Source organism: Notechis scutatus, chromosome 1 (assembly GCF_049901735.1).
Source record: "Notechis scutatus isolate UNSWTSFEM ecotype Mainland chromosome 1, rNotScu1.2, whole genome shotgun sequence".
In the NCBI taxonomy this organism is placed as follows: Eukaryota; Metazoa; Chordata; class Lepidosauria; order Squamata; family Elapidae; genus Notechis; species Notechis scutatus.
Window position 1 is genome coordinate 250,451,063 of NC_142009.1, and position 23,942 is coordinate 250,475,004.

At 35.4% G+C, this 23,942-nt stretch overlaps 1 protein-coding gene across 3 annotated transcripts in view; it reads right to left on the reverse strand.

The window, feature by feature from the left end:
• The window catches only part of QSER1 (glutamine and serine rich 1), a 53,144-nt gene that overhangs the window by 4,664 nt on the left and 24,538 nt on the right, over positions 1–23,942 (reverse strand). For 2 of the 3 annotated variants that reach the window (XM_087951037.1, XM_026664794.2), the window contains exons 2-12: positions 22,304–22,413; positions 21,652–21,813; positions 16,858–20,385; positions 15,871–16,142; positions 11,875–11,991; positions 10,788–10,921; positions 9,687–9,883; positions 8,390–8,527; positions 6,029–6,126; positions 3,966–4,118; positions 767–862 (exon numbers count right to left, since the gene is read on the reverse strand). In XM_087951037.1, the coding sequence (XP_087807163.1) occupies positions 767–862; positions 3,966–4,118; positions 6,029–6,126; positions 8,390–8,527; positions 9,687–9,883; positions 10,788–10,921; positions 11,875–11,991; positions 15,871–16,142; positions 16,858–20,385; positions 21,652–21,813; positions 22,304–22,413 (5,005 nt within the window). The remainder of the gene's footprint in view (positions 1–766; positions 863–3,965; positions 4,119–6,028; positions 6,127–8,389; positions 8,528–9,686; positions 9,884–10,787; positions 10,922–11,874; positions 11,992–15,870; positions 16,143–16,857; positions 20,386–21,651; positions 21,814–22,303; positions 22,414–23,942) is intronic. The other variant, XM_026664795.2, reaches the window with a different exon arrangement.

Consider the following 23,942-nt stretch of genomic DNA (forward strand, 5'->3'; position numbering starts at 1 on the left):
GATTATTCAATGGTCTTCTAAGTATGCTTCCTGATGTTCTAATGAGCTATTACAATACTTTCTATGGTAGAATCCCCAATATTTTTAATGGTTCTTGATAGATCAAAACTCTCATTATCCCCAGCTGTAAACTCCTGAAGCTTCAATAGGTATTAAAAAACAAATTCTTTTCTTTTGTGCTAAATTTCTGTTCCAGTTCAGGTTTACACATTATCCACAATTGTTCAAGATAATGAACACACAGGAATCAATAAGACCATAAGTAATGTCTTTCAGTTCTCTTAATCCACCTTGCCTCAGAGATCTACATTCATTTGGGTTTAATAAGTATTATGTATCTTGTGTTCCCATGACATAAGACACTTTTACAATTGTATGAGTGTTTGTGTGTATGTGTTTGAATCAATATCTGATTCCTGGCAAATGCCTGGACGTGTCCTAGCAGTTTTCTTGGGCAATGTCAGAAATGGTTTGACATTGGCGCCTTTCTAGGGCTGAGAGATAGTTTGAGCCAAGGTATCCAGTCCTTTGTACGTAAGGTGGGACTAGAACTCAGTTTCATGATTTCTAGCCTGATGTCTTAACTATGACACTAAACTAGCTCTCTTTTTGCAATCTGTAAAACTTGATTCATTAAATACAAAGCTGCTCAATATCTTCTGAAAATAGCATAACTTCATGTGATTTTTAATTGAGTCTGATGGATTTAGAATCTACTGTACTAATGAATACAATTAATAATAACATAAACTAGAGAAAGACTCACCTCTACTTTGCATCTGAGAAACATGTGGTATTTGTAATGATGGAGTGAATGATACAAAGAACACAAAGGTATTTTTTCTGGATCTATAGTAAATTCCTGCAGAAACAAATATTTATTAACCACTCTAGGAACTAAATACAGTTACTAATAATTATTTGAAAATATAAAAATTTACTCATAGCTATGCATAAAACCATTCACAATTTACATTCACAAAAATAGAATGAAGTATATTTTATGCATATATGTTTTGTTTCTTATGTAATATTATTTCATCTAATATTGTAAATAATTTTGATTGTTAAGAAAATTTGAGTTGGGAGTAGGTTTCTATTTGTAGGAAGAAAATAAAATAATAAGTATTCAGAGAACTGTCACTTCTAATGACATGAAAGAGACAGCAATCTGCCCAAGTGCCTTGGATTCTAAGAGAAGTAACAATACCCTTACTTTACTACTTGTATACTAGCAATTTTTAGTCCTGATTTTTTTTTCTCTGATTTTCAGAATCCTTTTAAGGGTAAACAGACAATTTTATCCCCATTAACCAGATTTTTGTTTTATAATTCTATAACTACAAAACATCCAGTTTAATGATTATTTTGCTGTAATGGTTGACTTGCTAGTCTAGAAATAGTAGACCGAGTTGATTATAGGCCTCCCTTAGCAATGAAAGCCAGCTGCGTGACCTTGGGCTAGACACTCTCTCTCAGTTCAAACCATCTCACAGCGAAAGGGAAAAATAGGAAGAGGAAAAAGTATTGAGTACCTGCATTGAGTTCTCAAATATTTTTTTAAGGTGGGAATAAAAACCTAATAACAACAATTAAAAAAAACATGGTTCTTGATTTCCATGTCTGTTTTTCATTTGAAGAAAGTAACAGCTGTATTAAATTATAAGAAAAGTTCTTCGGATATAACCAGGTTAATTTAATGATAGAAAACCTGGCTCCTTTTGCAATTATTTGCTTTGTTCTTCTGTGACTGGAGTTCTCACCTTTATGCACTTTATGGAATTTTATGCACAGAATGCTATGTGTTCTTGTTAAACAGAACTCATCAAATTGAGATAGTGTCATTGAAGCAATGAACATGATGAATTTGGGCAAACTCTGACAGAGGGTGGAAGGCGCGGGATCTGGCATGCTATGGTCCATGGGATTGTGAAGAGTTGAATACGACTTGGTGATTCAACAATAACATCAGTTTGAAGTTTCAAATATGCAATTGATCTTTCTTGTCAAATAGGTGTTTGTTAAAGAAAGTTCTCTTAACATTTATAGAGCAATTTTGGTGTGTGTGTGTGTGTGTGTGTGTCGCCTTTGAGTCCTGAACAGGTCCCTACAGCTTTCTTGGCAACATTTCAGAAACGGTTTACTATTGCCTCTTTCCTTGGGGGTGGGGAAGAGAAAAAAAAAAGAGAGTGAGTGAGTGTGTGTGTGTGTGCATGTGTCCAGGTAAAGGCACTCATGGAAGAAAATGTAGATGTTATAGTCTAAGGTGTATTTATAATGTGTGAGGAAGGACCTTTACAGAGGAATTCGAGTCATGTTTAGATATACTTGCATGTCCGCCCAGGTATCTGGAAGTTGAGTTATGGAAACTGGACTTCTTTTCCTTGTTGGTTTGAAACATTTCACTGCTTATCCAAGTAGCTTCTTCAGTTTGGAGCAAGTTGGTTAGGGGGATGCCATATATATATTTGTTTGGCAGTTAAAAGAAAAAACAGCTGCAAGCTCACATTACTCCAAGAAGCACAAAGCCGAAGACACAAGCCTGAAGATGACGAATAAGATTTAATCGAAACGTCACCAAAATGCTTCCAATTTTATGCGGGAGAAAACCCGAATAACCAAAGATACACACACACACATATATATTCTTAAGTTTTCATGGGTACTTACATGTATGGCTTTGTTCGGGTATTTTCCCATGTCATTATGGTTGTGCTTTTAAAGTTGTAGCAACGTTTCGGCAGAATCTCATCTGCCATCATCAGGCTTCTGTATTGTGTTCGTTGATACCCGAACAAAGCTGAATACCATACATACATACATACATACATACATACATACATACACACATACATACATACACACACACACGTGTGAAAATAAAACCACCCTGGAGGATATGGGATGCAATGTTCCAACGACTCTCTGCCTACTTACCTAATGAGCCTATTCAGATTAGGTGAAATGATACCACCCTAGAGGACATATAGCCTCCTAACCAATTTGTTCAGATTGAAGAAGCTACTTGGATAAGCAGTGAAATGTTTCTAACCAACAAGAAGTCCAGTTCCCATGACTCAACTTCCAGACAACTTTACCTGGATGACTGAGAATCTTCATCAACATATTCTTCCCAGGTAAGAATGCTCAACCATAAGGAACTGATATCGTTTTAAAAAAATATTTCTCTTTGGCTTTAAAAAAATAAAGAACAAAGAAAATTCAAGGTATTTTTTAAAACTGCTATCTTGTAATTTAGTTTTTTTAAATGTTAATGTTAGGGATAACATTGTTTACCCTAACTGGTTTGGGTAAAAATAATAAATAAGTTATCATGGTTTGTTGGTTAAAGTGTGTGTAACTTTAACTACAAGAATATAATTAAGGGTGTGGTTGTAAAAGCACCATAAAAGAAGCAAGTCAATTGCAGCTCTCTCTCTCTGGCTTAATGATCCCTAATTACTGGATGGATTGATGACTGCGTTTTTCCTTACTGGAATGGAGGAGAGAAAGGGGAGAGAAAGGAGTGTTGATTTCTCAATGGAGAGAAGAGATAATACGACTGATTTACTGTAAGTGAACTGACATTGGCTATTCAACACGGACTTTGCAAATTGAGTATCCCCGACTGGACTGACTGAAATGATACATGACTAATGGACCGTTTATTTTGACTATGCTATAATTCCTAATGGAATAAACTATATTTTTGATAGCACAAGCGTATCTGTTTTTTTACTGCGTGTTAACTAAAATACAAACTTATCTCACACATTTACCTGTCTGCCTATCTGACTACGCTACACATTCTGTTTAGTTTGTTTTCCTTAACACTTGTTGGGGAATTCAGGCTTAAGGAAAAGTTCCTAATTTATTGATTAAAAATGCACTCAAGGTAAGCAAGAAAAGTTTGAGATCAACATTCCATCAGAAATATGGCAGAAACAAATACTACACAAACATACCTGTGCTAATTTTGTGGTTGCTTTGGAAATTTTCAGTGTTTTCTTATTATAAGCTTTTCCATTCATCTTGATTCTAGAAACTGCATTCACCCCTGTTTTTGCTTTAGAATCTCGAGTTATTACTGTCAGTTCAGGAAAACATTCCAAAGCAGCCTTAAAAAGAAGTTATAAAAGCAGCAGATTAGCGATTAAACAGAATTATAAAGTATGTCTTATTAATGTGATAAGAATTTAAACTCTGATCCTTCAAAAAAATCTGCTATGAATATGCAGGCTGAAAACAGTATGATTTTCACAACTCACCAGTTTACATGCCAAACAGGCTTAGACAAAATACACACCCACAAATGAAGCATTTGGTCAGAATCAGATTACGCCAATTGTTTCAACTACTGAAAAGATTTTGGAACCATTTAGAAACCTATGAACAGAACTCCTGGAGACATCTGCAGCAGATGTGGCACAGAGGGGCTGAAGAAAAGCAGGGGTTTACCAATAACTTAAAATCTCTACTGAAACTAGAAGAAATCCAAGCAAAAGGTTCCAAAAATAGTTTTGAAACTTCGTATTTCTATTTATTTAAGTAGAATCACAGGGGATTCTCGACTTACAACCACAACTGAGCCCAAAATTTCCATGGCTAAGTGAGACATTTGATAAGTGAATTTTGCCCCATTTTACGACCTTTCCTGTCACAGTTAAGTGCATCGCTGCAGTTGTTAATTTAGCAACACAGTTAAGTGAAATTTGGCTTCCCCCATTGACTTTGCTTGCTATAAGGTTGGAAAAGGTGTTCATATGATACTATATGGGACACTACATCCATCATAAATATGGGTCAGTTTCCAAGTACCTGAATATTGATCACATGGCCATGGGAATGTTGCAATGGTCGTGTGAAAAACGGTCATAAGTCATTTTTTTTCAGTGCTGTTGTAAGTTCAATCACCACACAAACTGTTGTAAGTCAAGGACTACTGATAAATCCCAATCTAACCAGGAACCGGTTTTTTTTCCCTTTCTTTTTTCTGTGTGGTGCTTGTCAATCAAATCTTATTCTTTTATTTTCTCAGATTAGTTCAGAAGTGTGTAATCTCAGGTTTATTAATGTTGCGGACTATGCAAGAAGAAATAATACAGGTAGTTCTCAACTTACAACAGTTTATTTAGTGACTGTTCAAAGTTACAACAGCACTGAAAAAAGTGACTTACGACTGCTTTTCACACTTATGACCATTGCAGCATCCCCCATAGTGACGTGATCAAAATTCAGACACTTGACAACTGACTTGTATTTATGATAGTTGGAGTGTCCTGGGATCATGTGATCACCTTTTGTGACCTTCTGACAAGCAAAGTGGGGGAAGCCAGATTCACTTAACTTAGCGTTACTAACTTAACAACTGCAATGATGCACTTAACAACTGTGGCAAGAAAGGTCATAAAATGGGGCAAAATTTACTTGACAACTGTCTCACTTACCAACAGAGATTTTGGGCTCAATTGTGGTCGTCAGTCATATCTGTACTGTCTTCCTACTGTTCTTGTAATTTACAATATAAATTGGATATTTTTTTTGCTAACTTTTCTTCTGAGATACTGGCTGAATTCCTCTATTTGTAAACAGAGCAGTGCCATCTTGTGGTCTGTACTTTCTTTTGAAATTATTTTTTTGAAGCAGCTGTTTCATAGTTATCCAGGTAGCTCTGGAATTTTTCCTTTCTAAATGTTTAAATAAAGTTTGATATTGTTTTTTCTTTGTGATATCTCCCCAAAAGGAAAGTGGAAATGAGTAAGTTACTCATACACTTCAATGTTTTATCGCCAAGATATTGCCCTAATGAAATTATTTTATGTTTTGCTATTTTCATTTTTCTTTGTCCTTCTGTATTTTATATTTTGATAAACTAATAAAATGCTGGAAACCCAAATAAGAAATATAGCACAAAGAAAAGAACAGAAAAAATGAAATTATATTTTTGCTTTGTTCCACTAATTTTCAACTTCTACAAAAGAATTAATGAAAGAGTGGCAAACTATGAATAAAATATAATTACCAGTACCTTGAATGGTCGCTCTATATGTAATTTGGAAAGCAGCCTTTTTCTATTGTCGTTCAACATGCCATCAATTTTTCTCATATAAGGCAAAAGCAGCTCATCTAAAAAAGGAGACGAAATAGATGCCTTTTACTGAATGTGTTATGTTTTCTGGCTCTATGATTATTCAAATAAGTTAAAATAATTAATACATGCTTGTTTATTTAATTGATATATTAGCAAACAATCATGAAAATTGTATTTATGCCCCAAATACATATTTCAACATAGAATATTTTTAAAACATTGTGTTTGTTATTTGTGGACAAGTGGTCCTTTTATTTCAGCTTTCCACCTGAAGCCCACAATCTTGATACTTTCAGATTGGCTAGGTTCTGATAACTGCTGCAGCTTCATTGTCAAAATAGCTGAGTTACCAGCTAATTTGACCAAAATTCTCCAGGGACCTTAAATGTAAATGATTAACACAGAAAATGAAAGCAAAACCTCCCTGATAGATTATTTTCTAGGTACTTTATGAATAATGAACTCTGCCCTAAATCCCGAACCTTTACTTTCATAAACTTTAAAACAGACCTTGACATTTTATAGTCTCCGGGGCCTTTGGCTGGCCCTGCCCAGCATATGTGAGGGCAGTCAGAAATTAGAACTCAAATGTAAATAGGTGTACATCCTGCTCACAATATAACCACATTGCTTTTATTTTGAAGGTGATTGCTATTTTCCCCCCAATTTCCCCCCTGCTTCTTTATAACCTTATTGCTTTGGCCCTCCACACAGACCCTGTTTCTTCTGTGAATAGGGAAATCAATTGCCCACCCCTTAAAGAATACCCAAACAAGTAACTAGGAAGGAAAACTTCATAATAGCAACCATTTGTCTATGAAACTATAATGAATCTAGAGTACTCAACAAGCCAAGTGTTCTTTTATATACTGCATCAGTGGATCCATGGTCCAGCATTGCCATTGCCCAACAATATTTTCAGGAAACAGCTTGATACAGAACAAAGAAGTTCTAAAGCTTTCATTTGATTATTCTTACTAGCTCAATACCCATGCTTCACTACAAATCTATGTGGTCGGGCTTAGTTTTTAGGGAGGAAAATCAGGGGAGAAAAATCTGCCTCTGCCTACCAGCATCCATCGGTATTCATCTGGCTAGCGTCCTGTCAGTGTGTGAGAGAGTTGAGGGCTGTTTGGAAACTGAAGCAGTATTTGCTGTGTGAGCAAGGAGACAGCAAGGAGCCTGGGTGTGGCTTAGCTCAACTGTTCTGTACTAAAGCTGCTTGGTGTTCTGAAACTGAAACTCCTCCTCTGCTTGTGTTTTGCATTTGGATGAGATTTCTTTTCAGGTGGGAAGGGGGAGAAGTCCTTAACATCAGACTGTGTTAATAATAAGATACGAAATACTAATGCTGTGATGGTCATTTCAAAAAATCCTTTCTTAGTGACCACTTAGAAGCCAAGAGGAACATACGTGCCAAATTTCAAGTTTGTAGGTTTTTAGACTCTTAAAGAAGGGTCATTTCCCCCACCCCCGCAGAACAGCCGCATCAATTGAGTAAAATCCACCTTTTGAGTTAAAAAGGGACTGACAGGATTGCAACAAGATCCTTCAGAATGGCCACTGGCATACTATCAACACCTCTTTAGCTCAAAATACATATTTTCCTGATATTGTGGGCTATTGCTTGAATCCAGGAAAAGAAGCAACTTCTTTAAAGAGGTGCCAACAGATGTGCTATGACTCTAGATTCAAAGTGCTGTTCATCCCTAAGAGATTTTCAATATTTTAGTTATTTTTTTCTGTTGTTTTGGGTTTTACATCTTTACATTTCAGAGTAATGTATTTACTTTGCATTTCAGAGTAATGATAAGAAAATCATTGTTTTCTTATCAGCAGACATAGACCTCTGAGCATGATGCACTCAGAGTGAGTCCATTTCCAAATAACTGTGGATTGTTGGCTAGGAGTTGAATTGTTGTCTGTTACCAGAGAAGCAATCTGTTCAGAAAGTACAGCAGAAGGGACAACCATGGCAGGGACAGCAGAAAGTAGTGGTTCCTCTCCCATCTTAAACAGTGGGGACCTTATTAGCTTTCCTGCCACTATTATCTGGAGATGTGTTTTCCAATTGTGGCAACTCCCTAATCTGTGTGTGGTCTTCAGTATCCAGAATCTCTAGCCAGAGGACCATAAATCTCAACGCTGCCAAGATTGGAAAATACCTCAGAAGGATCTTCAGAAGTTCCATTCATAATTCCTACAATATAGATCCTGACCAACAGGTCGCTTCTAAACAAGAGACAACATTTGGTAAACAATTAAGAACAAAAAAACAAGAGATTTAATGAAATGTACCATTACTCTTCTCCAATGCCTGCATAGTATCTGGATCCAGGGCAAGGCTGACAAGCAGTTCCATGTAATTCCTAAATGTTTCTTTCATAGCTCTGGTGTTTAAAAAGCGAGCAACAATAGGTACTGGTGGTTCAGTGTCTGGAATATAAAATATATAAATATATTGCTTAATCGTGTTGTAATTTTTTCATTTGTTTGATTATTGCTTTAGTGACTCTGCAGAGGGGGTTCATTCTTTCTCAATGTGATTGAGCTGTGACATTTATATTCACCCTGGTATTTTATACTTCATGTGGATACTATCATGGCTATCAGTTATCTACTTTATTTATTCTATTACTTTATCTCACATGTTTCATTATATTATATATTATATTGAAGACATTTTAATGTTAGGTGCAGCCTGGAAATTCATGACTTTTCAGATAACATACAAATATTTTAAATAAATACATCAGAAAGTAATTTCAATAAGAGTCAACCACAGAAACTAATGAGTTAATTTTACACTACTGTGTGATTTTTTCATTTATTTGTATGCTACTGCAACATTTTCTATTTTATAAAAAAAAAGTTGTCTTACTACAACATTTTCCTTCTTTATAAAAAAAGTGCAGTATTTACTTTGGTTGTGAAATTTAGACCAGGAGTTACCCAGTAGCTAAACATCATGCTGTTAATACTGATGAAAATTAACTATTATCCACACTAATGTCTTCTGAGACCAAGTATTTATGTTGAAATAATCTAAATAGTAGTCACTGGTATTTTGGATGTGCTGTTTCTAAAACACAAATTAGGAATTTGTATGACTTTTTCAATGGTTTCTTGTGCAGAAATGTTGCTGCAAATATTTACTAAATATTGAAAAGGGCCAATGAATATAGCCCTGTAATGAATATAGCCTTCAGACTCTGTACTGAATAAGATATCAGAAGACACTTCCTAATACATCTACAGCAGCAAGCATATAGGTGCTCCATGCTAATGGGCTGTTTGGAGAGTGTGCAGCTCCATATTTTTGCAGTCACTGGGATTTAGAGATGCTGGAGATACTGACACTGGGAACAAACTCGGGAGCCCCCGTTCCCTCTTCTATATGTAGAAAAAAAGGTACAAATGCCATATATAAATTAGCATTTAATATTATATTAATTAATATTAATATGTAAAATTGGAATAGAATATTCAAAATATGCCTCCTTATACAATGTGATTAATAAATGTGACAATACAACAATGGAAATGATACAAAATCCCAGATCCTCATAATTTCTTCTAGTATAGAGACACTTACCTTCCTCATCACTCTGCGGCTGAGGAGTAGAGGGTGATTCTTCTTTCCATGTTTTGCGTTTTTTGGGTGGCGGTTCAGCCTTTGTCTTTGGCTGTTTTGCTTTGGGTTTCACTGAACTAACTTTTGTTGTAACAGTTTTTGGCACTGAAGGATCAGGAACTTTAGTGACATTCATGCTTGGCTTACAGTGAGCAATTCTGTAAGTTGGAATAATTCAAAGAAACCATTACAAACTTAGTGTTTACAAGTCAAATTGAGCTGATTAGTTAGCTAATTAGTTTTCTTCTTTAGTTTTCTTCTTATAGATTTTCACACTTCATTCATTTGTACATTAAGATAATTGTTTAAACATCTAACTAGAGGGTCTAGACAATGTTAGGTGCAAGTCTTAAATCTTCATGCCTATATGAACTAAAGAGTATCTTTAAACATAAATAGATTAAAATGTACTCTTAGCAAGAAAGACATCCCTAAAAATATTGGTCTGTAGATTATTGTCTAGAAAACATGATGTTGATTCAAGGACAGAATAGAATTGCTTTGATCAAAATGACGATCCTCTTAAAAATGTCATTCACAAACCCGATGCTGGTTTTACCTATGTTTGGACTATAGTTCTCAAAAAGTTTTTTAAAGGTATAGTCAATGGCTTCTGGTGATGTACTTTCAACACCCTTAAGAATCAGGTTGGGAAAAAAATGTTTAAACCATGAGTTAAGTTTGAGGATTGTTATATTTACCTTCTCTATCCTTTGCAAGCAAATTGAGTAAAAACTTTTACTTTCACATTTGATTAAACTTTGATTCCTGAAATTTACATACAGTATGAAACTGGTTGATTGAAAACTGGAGAGCAAAAATTTCCAGTACCTCTCCAAGTTTTTAGCTTTTTAACAGCTCTTCATAATCTAAATGAAGGTAAGCTTCTTTCTGAAACTATTCTAGAGCATAAAATACCAACAACTATTTTAGTAAAATTTCAAAATAGTATCTATGGAACATGTGCCTTGAACAAATTTAAAGCTAGTAATACCCCCCTCCCCATTAAATACAATTAAAAGACAGACCAAGGATCTGAGAAAATGGATTAAAATAAAATACCTTGCAGGCTGTACAAGAGAATTTTTTGGCTTCTTGGAACATACTCTGACATACTCTTTTTTGTTTGCATTTTCTATGAACTTCACATATACTCGTTTATACTTCAATTTTGCATCTCCAAAATATCCAAGATACTAAAAGGAAAAAGAAACATGTATTATGCTTGCCTTGTAGTTTTTATAATCTTGTAAGAAATTAAGAAAACAGAAAAAAATGGATGGATCTGGGATATAACCCCAAATTAATTTACATTTTATTAATAATTAGCTGTGTGCCAAGCAGCTTGCATACTCGTTGGTGAGAGATACTTTGGGACTTCTTAAACACTTTGCTAAGTGTTTCTTTAGCCAAAAGAGGCTTCTGTTGGAAGCACCCGAAAAGACTTTTGCACTTGTGTAACTCCTGCACACAAGCCTCTTCTGGCTAATGGAACAACTGGAGGGAAAATGAAGCAATTCAGCCATTTGATTTTTGAAGTATGGGGTGTAAAGAGGGCATAAAGCACCATCTGAAGTTCTTCACAAGCCCAATGATTATAACCCAGTGTAGTTAAGATTTCTGGACTAAAAAAGTACTAAAAAGTACTTCTTAGTGCTAACTTCTGCAGGAGTTTTTGTTTTTCATTCTTTAAGACATTGTTTCTATTTTCAATAAATCCTACCAATTATAATGAAAACAGTTAAATTCATGAATTCATTCCATTTATGTGGCTAACTATCTCAAGTATATAGCTCTGGGCAGACCACAGAAAACAGGCATTAAAAAGTATACCATAATAGACCTGTTTTTTCTTCTTCTGTTCAATCATGTCTGATTCTCAGACTCTATAAGAGAAGTCCCTGCAGTTTTCCTGGCAAGGTTTCACCCTTCCCCCAGAAGCGGTTTGCCATTGTTCCTTCCTAGGACTGACAGAGTGACTGGCCAAAGGTCATTCAATTTAGTCCTGCCTAAATCAGGACTAGAACTCACAATTTCATGGTTCCTGGCCTGACTGCCTTAACCACTACACCAAACTGGCTCACAGTATTAATATACAGTGTAACCATTTCACCACCTAATATGGTTAAAGCTGAATGACTACACTTACACTATTAGTAGCTGCAAATTCTCTTTGTCCATCTCGTACTTCGGGTACAAACTTTTGCAGCAAAGCCTTTTGAACTTTCCAGATGGATGGAGGCTCCACTCCTCTTTTTAAAGCAGCCTACAAGGACCAAAATGAAAAGCACTAATTCTGTTAGTATTTGAAGTACTTGTATACATTTTAGACAATTTTTTTCTGGAGGCACATATCAATGGTTCATCGTTTTATAAAAAATCTGTTTTAAATTATAACATAGTGTACATTTCAATCCTTGTAACCACATATTATCCCACTAACCCATCAGTATAGTGTGTCCAAAGTTCTTCATGCATTTTATCAGTCTTCTACTTGAACTTTTTCCATTTCAATTTTCAATAAGTTTATACATTTTAGCTATTACACATTCACTATTTATACATAGTTCAACTTGAAATTCTATCTTCTGCGCTCAATTCCAAACGTTCTACTGACCACTTAAATCTTTCTCTTAATTTTGCATATGGAAACTATTGAAAATAAATCCCTCTGCACTTAATTGCTGTTTTGATTTTATCCTATATCCTCCATGTTCCTAATGTAACAATTCTCAATAAATTCAACATTTTTCTTTACCTACTGTTTGTTTCCTGTAAAATGTTTTTGTGCTGAGGCATTTTTGAGGACCACCTGGATTTATGTTTGTTCCATATTGCCAATAGCGTATTAATAATTCTTAAAATCTACATTAACTTTTAATTTTATTATGTCATAAAAACATACAATCCAAACCTCAGATTGTGCCCTTCTGATTCTAAAATTCTCTTATTTTTCAGCAAAACCTATGCTTTCATTCAGATCAAGTGGCAGGTATAAAATATAATTTAGAATCAGGCAGTTCCAATCCTCCTTGTTCCTTTCCATATTAATTCATATTTAACTCTTTTTCCCCCTTTGCTACACAAACTTACGGTAGTTATGTTTTTCTGCTACCTATTGTTGTGCATTCTGAAGTTATGTTTGGTCTTCCAAGATTTTTTCCTATGAATTGGGAATGCAAAAGCATAGAAAGCAATTCAACCCAAAGAACTAACTCAAACATTGACTAAAACAGATGCTGGCAATCTACTACTACAAATGAGATGTAGATACCACAAATGAGGTGTAGATTTATTCTTCTGATGCATAATAATTCTTTTAAGTACCTGGGACTTCCAGTTTGGGCTTCTTTGGCGATGGACCAAAATCCGCGATTGTGCGCGGTTTTGATCCGTGCTCGCCGCCAGAGCGCCCCGAGCTGGCTGGATTCGGGGCAAAGCCACCCCGTAGAGGTGGTGAAGATGGGGGAGACCGCCAGCAGGGTTGAGGAGAGCCGCATCTCTCCTCCCCAACTGGCCATTTTTCCCTTTCCCGAAGGCAGTTGCAGCAATGGTCAGAAATGGCCACCTCAAAGAAGAACCTGACTGGAAAAGATTGTGAGTGAGGAAGATAAGAAGAGAAAGCTTTGACTGACCGGGTTGAACTGAAAAAGCAACAACATAAGGTACCCTGGTATCTGAACTATAAAGAATAACATTGTTCCCAAAGATTTCTGAAGCGGCGAAGGAGAGAGAGAAGGGAAAATATTTGGGTTTTTTTTCTTTCCTTCCCCATACTCACAGCTAAGAGACTTAAGTAAGAAATTGAAAAAAATTCACTTTGACATTAATTGGCATTGAAGCTGAAAATAAAATGTCAAAGGGATAATAAAGATTTCTTGGATATTTAAAAACTTTTAAAAGAAGGAAAGGATAGAAAAGGAAAAAAACAAAAGGGTGGGATCTGGAAAAATGGAGGAGACCACCTGGAAGTAAAAGGAATTAACAGTGAAATCTTAACAAGATTCCTAAAAAATACATTCTAACTGAACCTTTGTAACAAGATAATAGAACCCCAGGAAGAGAAAGTGGAAAAAAGAAACAAGAAGAAACGGCCTTGGATTATTTGGATTACTTGGTGATTTTTGGATTTTTGGTTATTGAATTTAAATGACTAAAATCAATTGGATGGTTGTTTAAAAATGTTTAAAATGGCATCGCTCTTGGAAGAACTGAAAATGGAACTTAAAAAACAGAAAGAAGATGCACAAGAAGGAAGAGGTTTTTTTGGCTTGGTATTTCAATTTTTAGAAATGGAGATCTTGAACTATGAGAAACAACAAGAAATGCTTGAAGAACAAGAAGGGCAGGACAAAGAAGAAGTCTTCTTTAATGATCAAGTAATTCTATGTGGGGGGAAAAAGGAAAGGGAGAAAGGAGACTGAAAAAATTAAGATTTGAAAAAACAACCAAAAAAGAGAACAGTTTGAAAAGCAATTACATTAGGAAGAAACAGAAGAGAGGATTACAGAAGAGAGAATTGGAGAGACAAGGGGTCAAAAAGGGGAGGGAGAAGAAGAGGGGGAAGAAGGAAAGGAAAAGAAGTTATAAAGGACAGAAACAGGATATAGAGAAACAGGGAAAATGTACAAGGATTAAAGGTATAAGCCTATTTAGAAGACATAGAGATAATGGGTGAAAATTTAATTGAAAGAGAGGATTCTGCAAGGGTACATAAGATAGCATTGTTGTATTAGAAATAGAAATGAATTTAGAAAATATGAAATAAATGTGATCAAAGTGATAGATAAAATATTTATTGTAATGTAATGGAATGTTTGTTAATAAATAAATGAAATAAAGAGAATGAGAGAATGAAATTAGGAAAGGATGGGAACATTTTGTTATTAATGATTTATAAAAATCTAAGTGCAGAGAAATATGAAAGATATATGAAAAAAATTATGGGAATATTACAAGTATTCCTAAGGAAGTATGATATTTAATTGAAAAGAAATGTTAAAGATGTTAATATTAATGGAAGATTGTAACTAACATTAATGGTTGAGCCGAATTTGAATAGAATGAGTATTTTATGTATTATTGTTATATATATGTGTTATCTTTAAGAACTTAGTGTGTATTTTAAGAATTTACCAAGCAGAATTTGATTGGCAAAAGTTATGTGTTATAAAATAGAGGTTAGATATTGAATGTTATAATTGTAAAGGCATAAATTGAAGTTTAAATAAGATTTGAATGGATAAAAATGAAAAGATACAAAGGTGTCATACTCCAATTAGTAATTACAGGGGAAAACTTGTTTAATGAGAAAAGAAAATATGAAATTGAAACAGGACAGACAAAAGTATAAACATAATGATTAGAAAGATATTGAAACTTGGAAAAAGTTACGTAATTGAACTTAGAAAGGAATGAGATAATTAAAAACAAGGTTGAGAAAACTAAGGGAAGAGAAAAATCTCTGAGAAAATGCTAAAATAGTAATAAAATATGGAATAGAATACAAAGATGAATATGAAATTGAGTTTGTGTCTGTATGGAAAAGTGATAACCCGGGATCATGCTATTCTCAAAAAAAGATATTTTATTTGTATGTTTTGTGAAAACCCAAATAAAATTTTTTATCCCTCCCCCCCAAAAAAATTATTTTAAGTACCCTATGATTGTCGTACCATGACTGTTGACATCTCAATTTCAAGAATTTGGGATATCCAGAAAGAGAATACATATTTTACCAAGCAGTAACTATATTAAAGCTATAATTGACAATTCTGTGAATTTCAGACTTTCAGACCATCTTTGTAATACAAGCTCAAACTATCTAACTTAATGTTCCAACTCTTGAATTGCATGGAAAGGCAACTGGAACCAAATTTAAATATTCCTTGAGCTGTTATAATTTTTGTTTTAACAGCAATTTTTTTAAAAAATTTTAAACCTAACTGCTACTGATTTACAACAACAGGACATCCCAATTCATTATTCCACAAATCATGAAAATAATTAGAAAATAAATTTCATTTATTTCTTTCGAATGGAAAGAATGGAAATAAATTTCATTTATTTCTTTTCTGATGGAAAAAATATTATGGTATTTTAACAATAAATAAGATTAAAAAAAATAAAAAGATAGATGGTATACCTTTAGTGGTTCTATATCTTCAATCTTCACTACAAATTCATCACGCTCTCTGTATATGCCTTCGCCATCACTGTCTCCATGGTCATCTTCAGTATATCCTTCTATTGCAACCAATGCTTGTGGTTTTGCTAACTGGTCTGTAAGAACACTCTCCATTTCACCTTGCGCTACACAGGTTTTCACCCGAGCATCTGCCACCGTAACAGTCATTTGGGAAGCTTCCTTCTTTACAACATCATTAGTGATGGCTTGAGAATATGCTTTGTCAATTTCTAAAGCACAAAACAAGCGCTTCAAGAATTTGAATTCATTTTCATATTTTTAACACAAATAACTTAAGCCTACAAATTACCACCAAGTGCAAAATATTAGCTGCTCTGATTAACATTAGCCCCCAGAGTCACCTTGTAAGAGAGATAGGTGGTGTAAAAATTTAATAAATAAATTTGGCAGATTTCTCAGATTCTAGGAATTCTCTATATATTTCAGTTTTAAAAAATCAGTAGCGGTCACAAGAAAAAAAAACATTTAAAATTTACCTTGCCTTTCAAATAAAAGCAATGTATCCACATATGTAATCTAGTCATAGAAACATTACATGCTGAAGATATTTAAATGACAAAAGCAAAAGTATATATTATATATATTCTACAGGCAAATCTAAAATTATTTGTAGAGGGTTTTATTTTTTTAAAAAAATCCTCATTTGGGTAGAATATTTAGATTTAATTTTAAACAAGCAATTTTGGCAGTTTATAAAAAGATTTGTTTTAAATTCAAATTCTATATAACATAACTATCAACTGTTTTCATTAAACAGCATTTAAAAGCACTCCTAACAAGCTTAAAAACTTAATTACTTTCAAAACATGTAACTCAAAGGAAAAGATATATTTATTGGTTATTGGACGAGTTTAAGTAGATCTTTATTTAAAGCTACATTTAAATTAAAATCATATATCTCATCACAAGTGTAATAAACTTTACCTGACTTTGTCTTTGTATCAGATGTTGATAATGGAGAATATATGCTCTTTTGATTGTTCCTCACATTATCTTTATCAAAAGAAAAAAAAGGCAGGGCTTCTGACTTTATTTTAGGATCTTCATAATTGTTCTTAACTGAATTTTCAGCAGAGCCATCAAAGGATGAAGTAGCTGTTGCTATCTGCGCTTTTGGGATTGGCAACTGACAAGGGGCTCTAATAAGTGGGGTGACAGGTCTTCTTACACGATTAGGAACACGGACAGCAGGTGCTGAAAACTGCTGTCTGGGTCCAGATTTTAAGAAATCTAAAAAAGATGCAATAAATCCTGTTCTTACTTCTGGCTGCTTTTCTTCCACCTCTTTAATTTTCTGCCTCATTTTTTCTTGATGTTGATAAGTTTCATGACAGTTTTCAGGAACAGAAGAGTTAACATCAATGCCTCTTGAATTTTGACGTTTGCACTGCCCACTTCGTTTCAATTGCTTCTGATTTGTATCAATTTCACTGACATTTTTAATTTGATTCTGTCCTCTGTCCTTTTGCTTTTGAGGGTCCTCTTCTGATAAAAGTTGGATCCTGTCTTCAGTATTACTACCGTTTTCATTTCTTGGATGCTGCATAGATATTTGTTGCAGTGCAATTTCAGCATTGTCACTTGCCATGCTATAATCTGTTTTTGACACTGCAACCTCTTCATTTAGAGTCCTACTACCTGAAATAAGGTCTATATCTTTAATATGTAATGTTCCATCCATATGAACATTGTTTTTCACTTCAGACTCATTCTTGGTGCTGGACTGTTGCTTAACTTGACTAGAAACCTGTTCCTGACTTCTTTCAATTTCAACTGTTGTAATTCTAGTAGGAATACCTTGGGCGGAAATCTCAATGTGTTGTTGGTCAAGGTTCCTATCCTTTGTTTGTTCTGCAGGCACTGCTGTTAAATTTAGGGTAACATGACCTCCATTTAAAGAAATATTATTCACACTAAGTGGCTTTCCAGAAAGTGCAGGGGATGAGTTGAAGCTAGGAGTCACATGTCTGACATCTATTGTATGAAACTGAGATTTAGGGCTACCTCCATTTTCAACTGACTGAATTTCTTCGTCATTGGCTGTTGATTTTGCAAATTCAGATGGTGTTACTCCACAAGCTGCAGCTGTGGCTGCCAAGATATCATCTACATTAGACAATATATTCCTTTCATCATTGAGAAGTACAGATTCTGGAAAACATACAGAACTAAGGGGAACAAATTGATTCTTAGATTCATGATTTGGATGTCCAAAATGATCTTTGGGTGTCAAATGATGTTGTAATGGCTTTGATGGTTCAGAAAGGTTAACTTTCAAAACTTCAGAGTGTTGCGAATGAAGCTGCTCCTGAGAATGCCTTCCACTACTTTGAATCATATGACCATCCACTTGTAGATACTGTTGAGAATTCATAATGTGTTGCACTTGTGGAACACTTTTTGTGTATCCTAAACCAGATTGCAATATTGACTGCTGAAGCATTTGCAAATCACAGGGGGATTCCAGAAGTACCTGTGAAGTAGGCAAGCATAGCTGATGGCTGTGTCTTATGGGCTGAGTATGAAGCTGAGATGGTGAACTAACAGAATGAATCTGTTGCTCTGAGACTTTAACTTCATGTACCTTGTGCATAAGAGACTCTTGCTGACTAAGTTCTTTACTGTCTGTATTTACTTGTGCTGTTGACAGTAAACTACTTGCTTTTTTAATATCATGGTTCACGGTATTGGTAATATGGCTAATTTGTGTTACAGAGTTAACCATGGTTTCCTCTTTTTTTGACCCTTGAAAAGTAAGCCCAACAATTTGATCTTCAAGACGAGAGTTACTTCTTATTACACTTTGAGAGTAACGATTATCCGCTTTTGAAACTTTGTAAGTTGTATCCTGAGCATTAATCTCACCATCAGTAAGTCTCTGAGGAGAGGAATCAAGAGATGCTTGTTGCTGCAGTGCCTGAAAATTATGCATTGGGAACTGATCATCTTGTTTAGATGTTTGATACAAATTAGGATCAGATTTCCTTTTAATGTATGACTTTGTATCCGAGGAAGATCCGTTGTTCTGCAATGCTGGTGAATTAGGTGTTACTTCAAAAGGAGTTGACTGTACAACTGGCAAAAAATTTTGAGATTGTGGAGAGGATGATTCTTGTACCTGAGAATGCAATGAAATATAGTTCTGGGGAGGACTTGTAGTTGATAAGTTTCGAATATGAGAAGAAAATGTTTCTGAAGGACTAACAACTGACAAGACCTGTGACTGAGATGAATAGCTAATCTGTGGCTGGCTAACTGTTGACATACCCTGAGAATGACTAGAAGAATAATTTTCAGACTGGCTGCTCGAAGAAAGATTCCTCGTTTGCCCAGAGAAGGTATTTGAAACTGATGTTAATACCTGTTGATCAGATGTGTATGGTAGCGCCTGGCTTTCGGACGTAGTAGCTTCTGATTGCCCAGCAAAAGAAAGTGTTTTGTATAATGATGGTAATTTCTCAATCTTGATGGCTGAGAATACTTGTGCATGACTAACAGGTGGCACATTCTGTGACTGTGTTGAAATATAATTTTGTGACTGACTTACTGACAGGAGACTAGGGAGCTGTGCCGTAGAATAGATTTGTGCTTGACCAGCTATTACAGAGTTCTGGTTCTGTGCAATTTTGGAATAACTTTGTGTCTGTACAGAAGGGGCTACACTTTGTGGTTTAGGTGTCTTTGTTGACCTCGTTGGTTGCTTTGTAGAACACTGTTTTGCCTTTGTAGTGGAAACAGATGGGAAACCTGGTGACGGAACTGCTGATGCATACGACTGAGCAAGTTCCACTGAAACCTGAGAGGTTTTCTGCTGTGGACCACTATTGCTCACCTGAGTAGCATCGCCAGCTGGGCTACAAGTTGATTGGCGGGGTGCATCCTGAAAATCAGATTCATTTGAACTTGATAAATAGTTCTGTAGGGAATGCTGTGAACCAGTCAGTTGTGCCTGAACAGACTGTGTGTTTGAAGGCCGCTGATGGTGTTTAATTACACTACATTCACGCTGCAGTGCTCTTTCAATGGAGGCAGTAGAACCAGTAAACAGAGTTGAGTTATACAACTGTGGAGTCTGCTGAGCTCCTCCACCAAGTGACGAAGGCAATAGACTGAACTGTGGCTGTAAGAGATGTGGTGCAGACTCTTGAGCAGAACGATATGTTGAAGACTGTGGTGGTATGCTGGTACTTAATACATAACTGCCCAGACGATCAAAAGTCAGTGCAGGGGGAACTGTGCCTTGGGGTGTCTTGATTTGCAATAAAGGGTCATGAGCAGTTAGAAGCCCATTTGAGGTTGCACTAAAAGTTGTGTCCTGAAGTGTTAAAGGAGTAGTAGCAAAGTTTCTACTGCTAAAAGCATTGGGATGTTGATAAACTGAGGTTGGTGGAAAGGTTCCAGATGTTGGCAGGGTTCCAGTAACAAAAAGCTCAGATGATGAATGCATGCCTGCTTTAAAAAACACATACAAAATGAGATGTAATCAGTCATTAATGAAAAAGGAAACATAAAACTGGTACTAATAATTTCATTTAGTCTTGAATTTAATCCCCCAAAATATTTCATCTCAGTATTTGAAATGCACTCGAAGACTTAGTGCTAAGTTCTCTCTAGATTTTGAATTTACATATTTAGCAGGCAGTACCAAAACAGTCTTTTCAATTACTTTATCTCATGCTAAGAAGACTGGTGGAGAGAGGATGAAGCATTTTGTCCTTAACATAGGAATGCAGAGGGATATATTAGACCAACCATGATTAAAAATTTATACAGTCCAGAAACTCAACTGACTTCATAAATCCTAGTCCCACCTTCAGAAACAGGGTAACAACAATAGTTTCAGAAACTTGGCAATGCTAGGTAAGTTGCTTCACTGCAAACATAAGAAAATCATATATACTCATGACCTGGTCACCTCCCGAATTGATTACTGTAACTTGCCCTATATGAGGCTGCCCTTGAAGAGTATCCAGAAGCTAAGTTTATGCAAAATTGTCTGTATTAATAGCTTCCTTCTTACAATCTTGCTTTTATTTGTTCATTGTTTTAACTGGTTTTATAGAATGCCTTAATCGCTAGTTTTATTATACAATGCCTAGAATCAGTTCGTGAGAGAGGGACACATAAATTTGACAAATAAATAAAACCTTATATGTTTGTTTGTCCCAATGTTTAATACTTAAGCCTTTTCTTTCCACCCTCGTGATCAATGGACTTTTGATCATCCTTTTCCCAACCTGGAGCTAGGAAGGCATCTAATCATTGCTGACATTATGATTCACACCAGCCTTAGTTGCATTGGTTTCTATCTTGACAGTTTCAGCTATTAAAGGTTATTTTATAAGAGACAGGAATCTTTCCCATCCCATTTTTTGCTTCACATTTTGTTATGTCACCAATAAGTAGAATTATGCTAAATATATTCCCGCAGTAGAATGCATTGACAGTTTTGCAATTTCTTCATCTGTTTCCACCATCACAATCACAAATTTTCTTAGCTGTCTTCTCTCTGGAATAATCCTCCAAGCCTACATAGATCATATTCTATGTAGATAATAATAGAAATAAACAATGATCCCCAATCCAGTGAAGTAAGTCTTCCCTGCATAGTAGAAGCTTCCTATTCAGAGATGAATGGCTCTAGATCTAAGCCAATGTTATATAATTTTTACACAGAGATATATTGAAATGATTACCAAAATATTAGGAATATGTCACCTGGTTGCCATGTGGGTGCTCTAAATTGTGGTAAAAGAGTTGTTCCCGAAGAAACAGTCGGAGTATTGCGAGATTCAATTGCAGAGAGAAAATTCATGACTGATGTTTCTTTAGTGTTGCTATTGCTACTGTGCGTAGTATTATCAAAAATTCCAGGAAGACCTATAAGAATAAGTACATCACATATGAGCTTTATACTAGATATACTTCAGCACTTAAATATCTAATCAAAATATTCAATCACAACATTGTAGTTGAGTTTTGGTAATGGCCAAAAAGCTCTACTGCAATGTTCTGACAATTTACTTAACAATACAAGTTGCTGAAAGTAATAAAGAGAGGAAATATACAATAATATTACAAAGTATCTACAGAAACCTTCACTTATGTTGTATTTAGCGCATTATTAACTGAAGGATGAAGGGAAGGAAGGAATGGGCAATTTTCACCAATTCCACCCTTCTGTAAATCCCCATGCTTAGAGCTCCAGGAAACAAAGTGCAGTCAGAGAAATTTTTCCCTTCCAAACTTTTTAGCAGGTATAACAGGTATATCAACATATATCTCAACAATTCTCCTGAAATGTATTCTATCACTTGTCAGCTCTCAACTATTTTAAAAGAAAGGCATCTATTTCATAAATTATTATTACCAGAAGGATGGGGTGTGGTAGTGTACACAGGAAGCTGCTGAGAAGCTGTATATGTTTGTCTAAGAAGATCCGCTTCAGAGTGTGATGAATGTCCACCTCCATAGTTTAAACTTCAAAAGGCAATTAAAAAGAAAGACAACACACACGTAGATGAAAATGTCAATTAACCAAAACATAGTGAGAGAGATTAATATTACAAGTTTAGACTTTAATGGTTGAGCAGTGACTGATCCTCAAGAGTACAGAATATTGGAACTTAGGATTCTTTTGCACAAATATACAAGTATTGTAATTTAGTGAACAAGTCTAAAATAGAAAATGACTACTTTTTTATATTTCAGAGTAATTTGTAACGTATTATTTTACTATTCTGCATTGCTAAATTTATGAATATCGCAGTTTTAATAGTGTTGCAATACACACACCTACCAGTGGTGGGATTCAATTTTTTTTTACTACCAGTTCTGTGGGTGTGGCTGGTGGGCGAGGGGTACCTTGGTGGTGGAAGGTTACTGCAAAATCCCATTCCCTCCCCACCCCACTCACCTGTTTTCCAGCTCCGTTTTCCTGTGCAGAGCAAAAAAAGAAGACCCAGCTGATCAGCTGGGACGCAGTAGGCAGAGAATAGAAGGGGGCAGGGACAGTCAAGAGGTGGTGTTTGCCGGTTCTCCGAACTACACAAAATTTCCGCTATCAGTTCTCCAGAACTGGACAGAACCTGCTGAATATCCACTTGACACACACACACAAAACCAATTTCTAAAATATTGTGCATACAGGATCTAGAAGAGATTCATAGGCAAATCTCCTTTTCAAACCAGAAATATACTTCTGACTTCACAAGGTAGCTGTAGAAAGCATTGCTAGGTCTGAAAAACATGAGTCAAAGGACCCATGGCCTTCAAGCAAGAGGAAGGATTTTCTCATACAGGCTGCTAAGAGTGTCCAGGAAATGGGTATGACTCCTCCTACTGACGTCATAGAGCTGGGTCTGCCACTATAAAACCAATCCGCCTTAGCTGCTCACCATCTTTTTGACTCAGCTCTTGACTTAGAGCTTAGTCTCTGGAAGATAGTCTGAGCTTCGCACGAGTTTAAAAGAGTTTACTTGATATTTGATAAGGGTTTCTTTCCCTCGTTGTTTCTGCTGCTCCTGGGGCTCTGGTTGAGAAAAGGCTTCAGGAGGGCGGGGAATCTGCTCTCTGGCAGCGTCGAGGCTTCAGCGCTGCCTGCAAGCTGCAGCTACAGGGAGAGTTCTTCTTTTTTTTTTTTTTTTGAACAAATTTTATTAATTTTTAAAGACATACAAAACATAAATACACAAAAACACAAAACATAAAAACATAAAAGATCTCTTTTCTGAAAGTTGCTTGGTCCCGGGTTAAAACTCTTGGTACAGACACAAATTCAAATTCGTATTCATTTTACATACCATTTCATATCTTATTAACATTTTCAATTTTCTATATAGCTTCTCCTCTCTTTTAAATTTTCTCAATTTTATTTTATCTCCTCTCAATTCAAATCATAATATTTATTATTCTTTGTCTGTTCTATTTCCAGCTGTCCATTTATCTTTCTTCTTTGAAAAAGAACTTCTCCTGTACACTAAATGGAGTATGATGCCTTTATCTCTTTC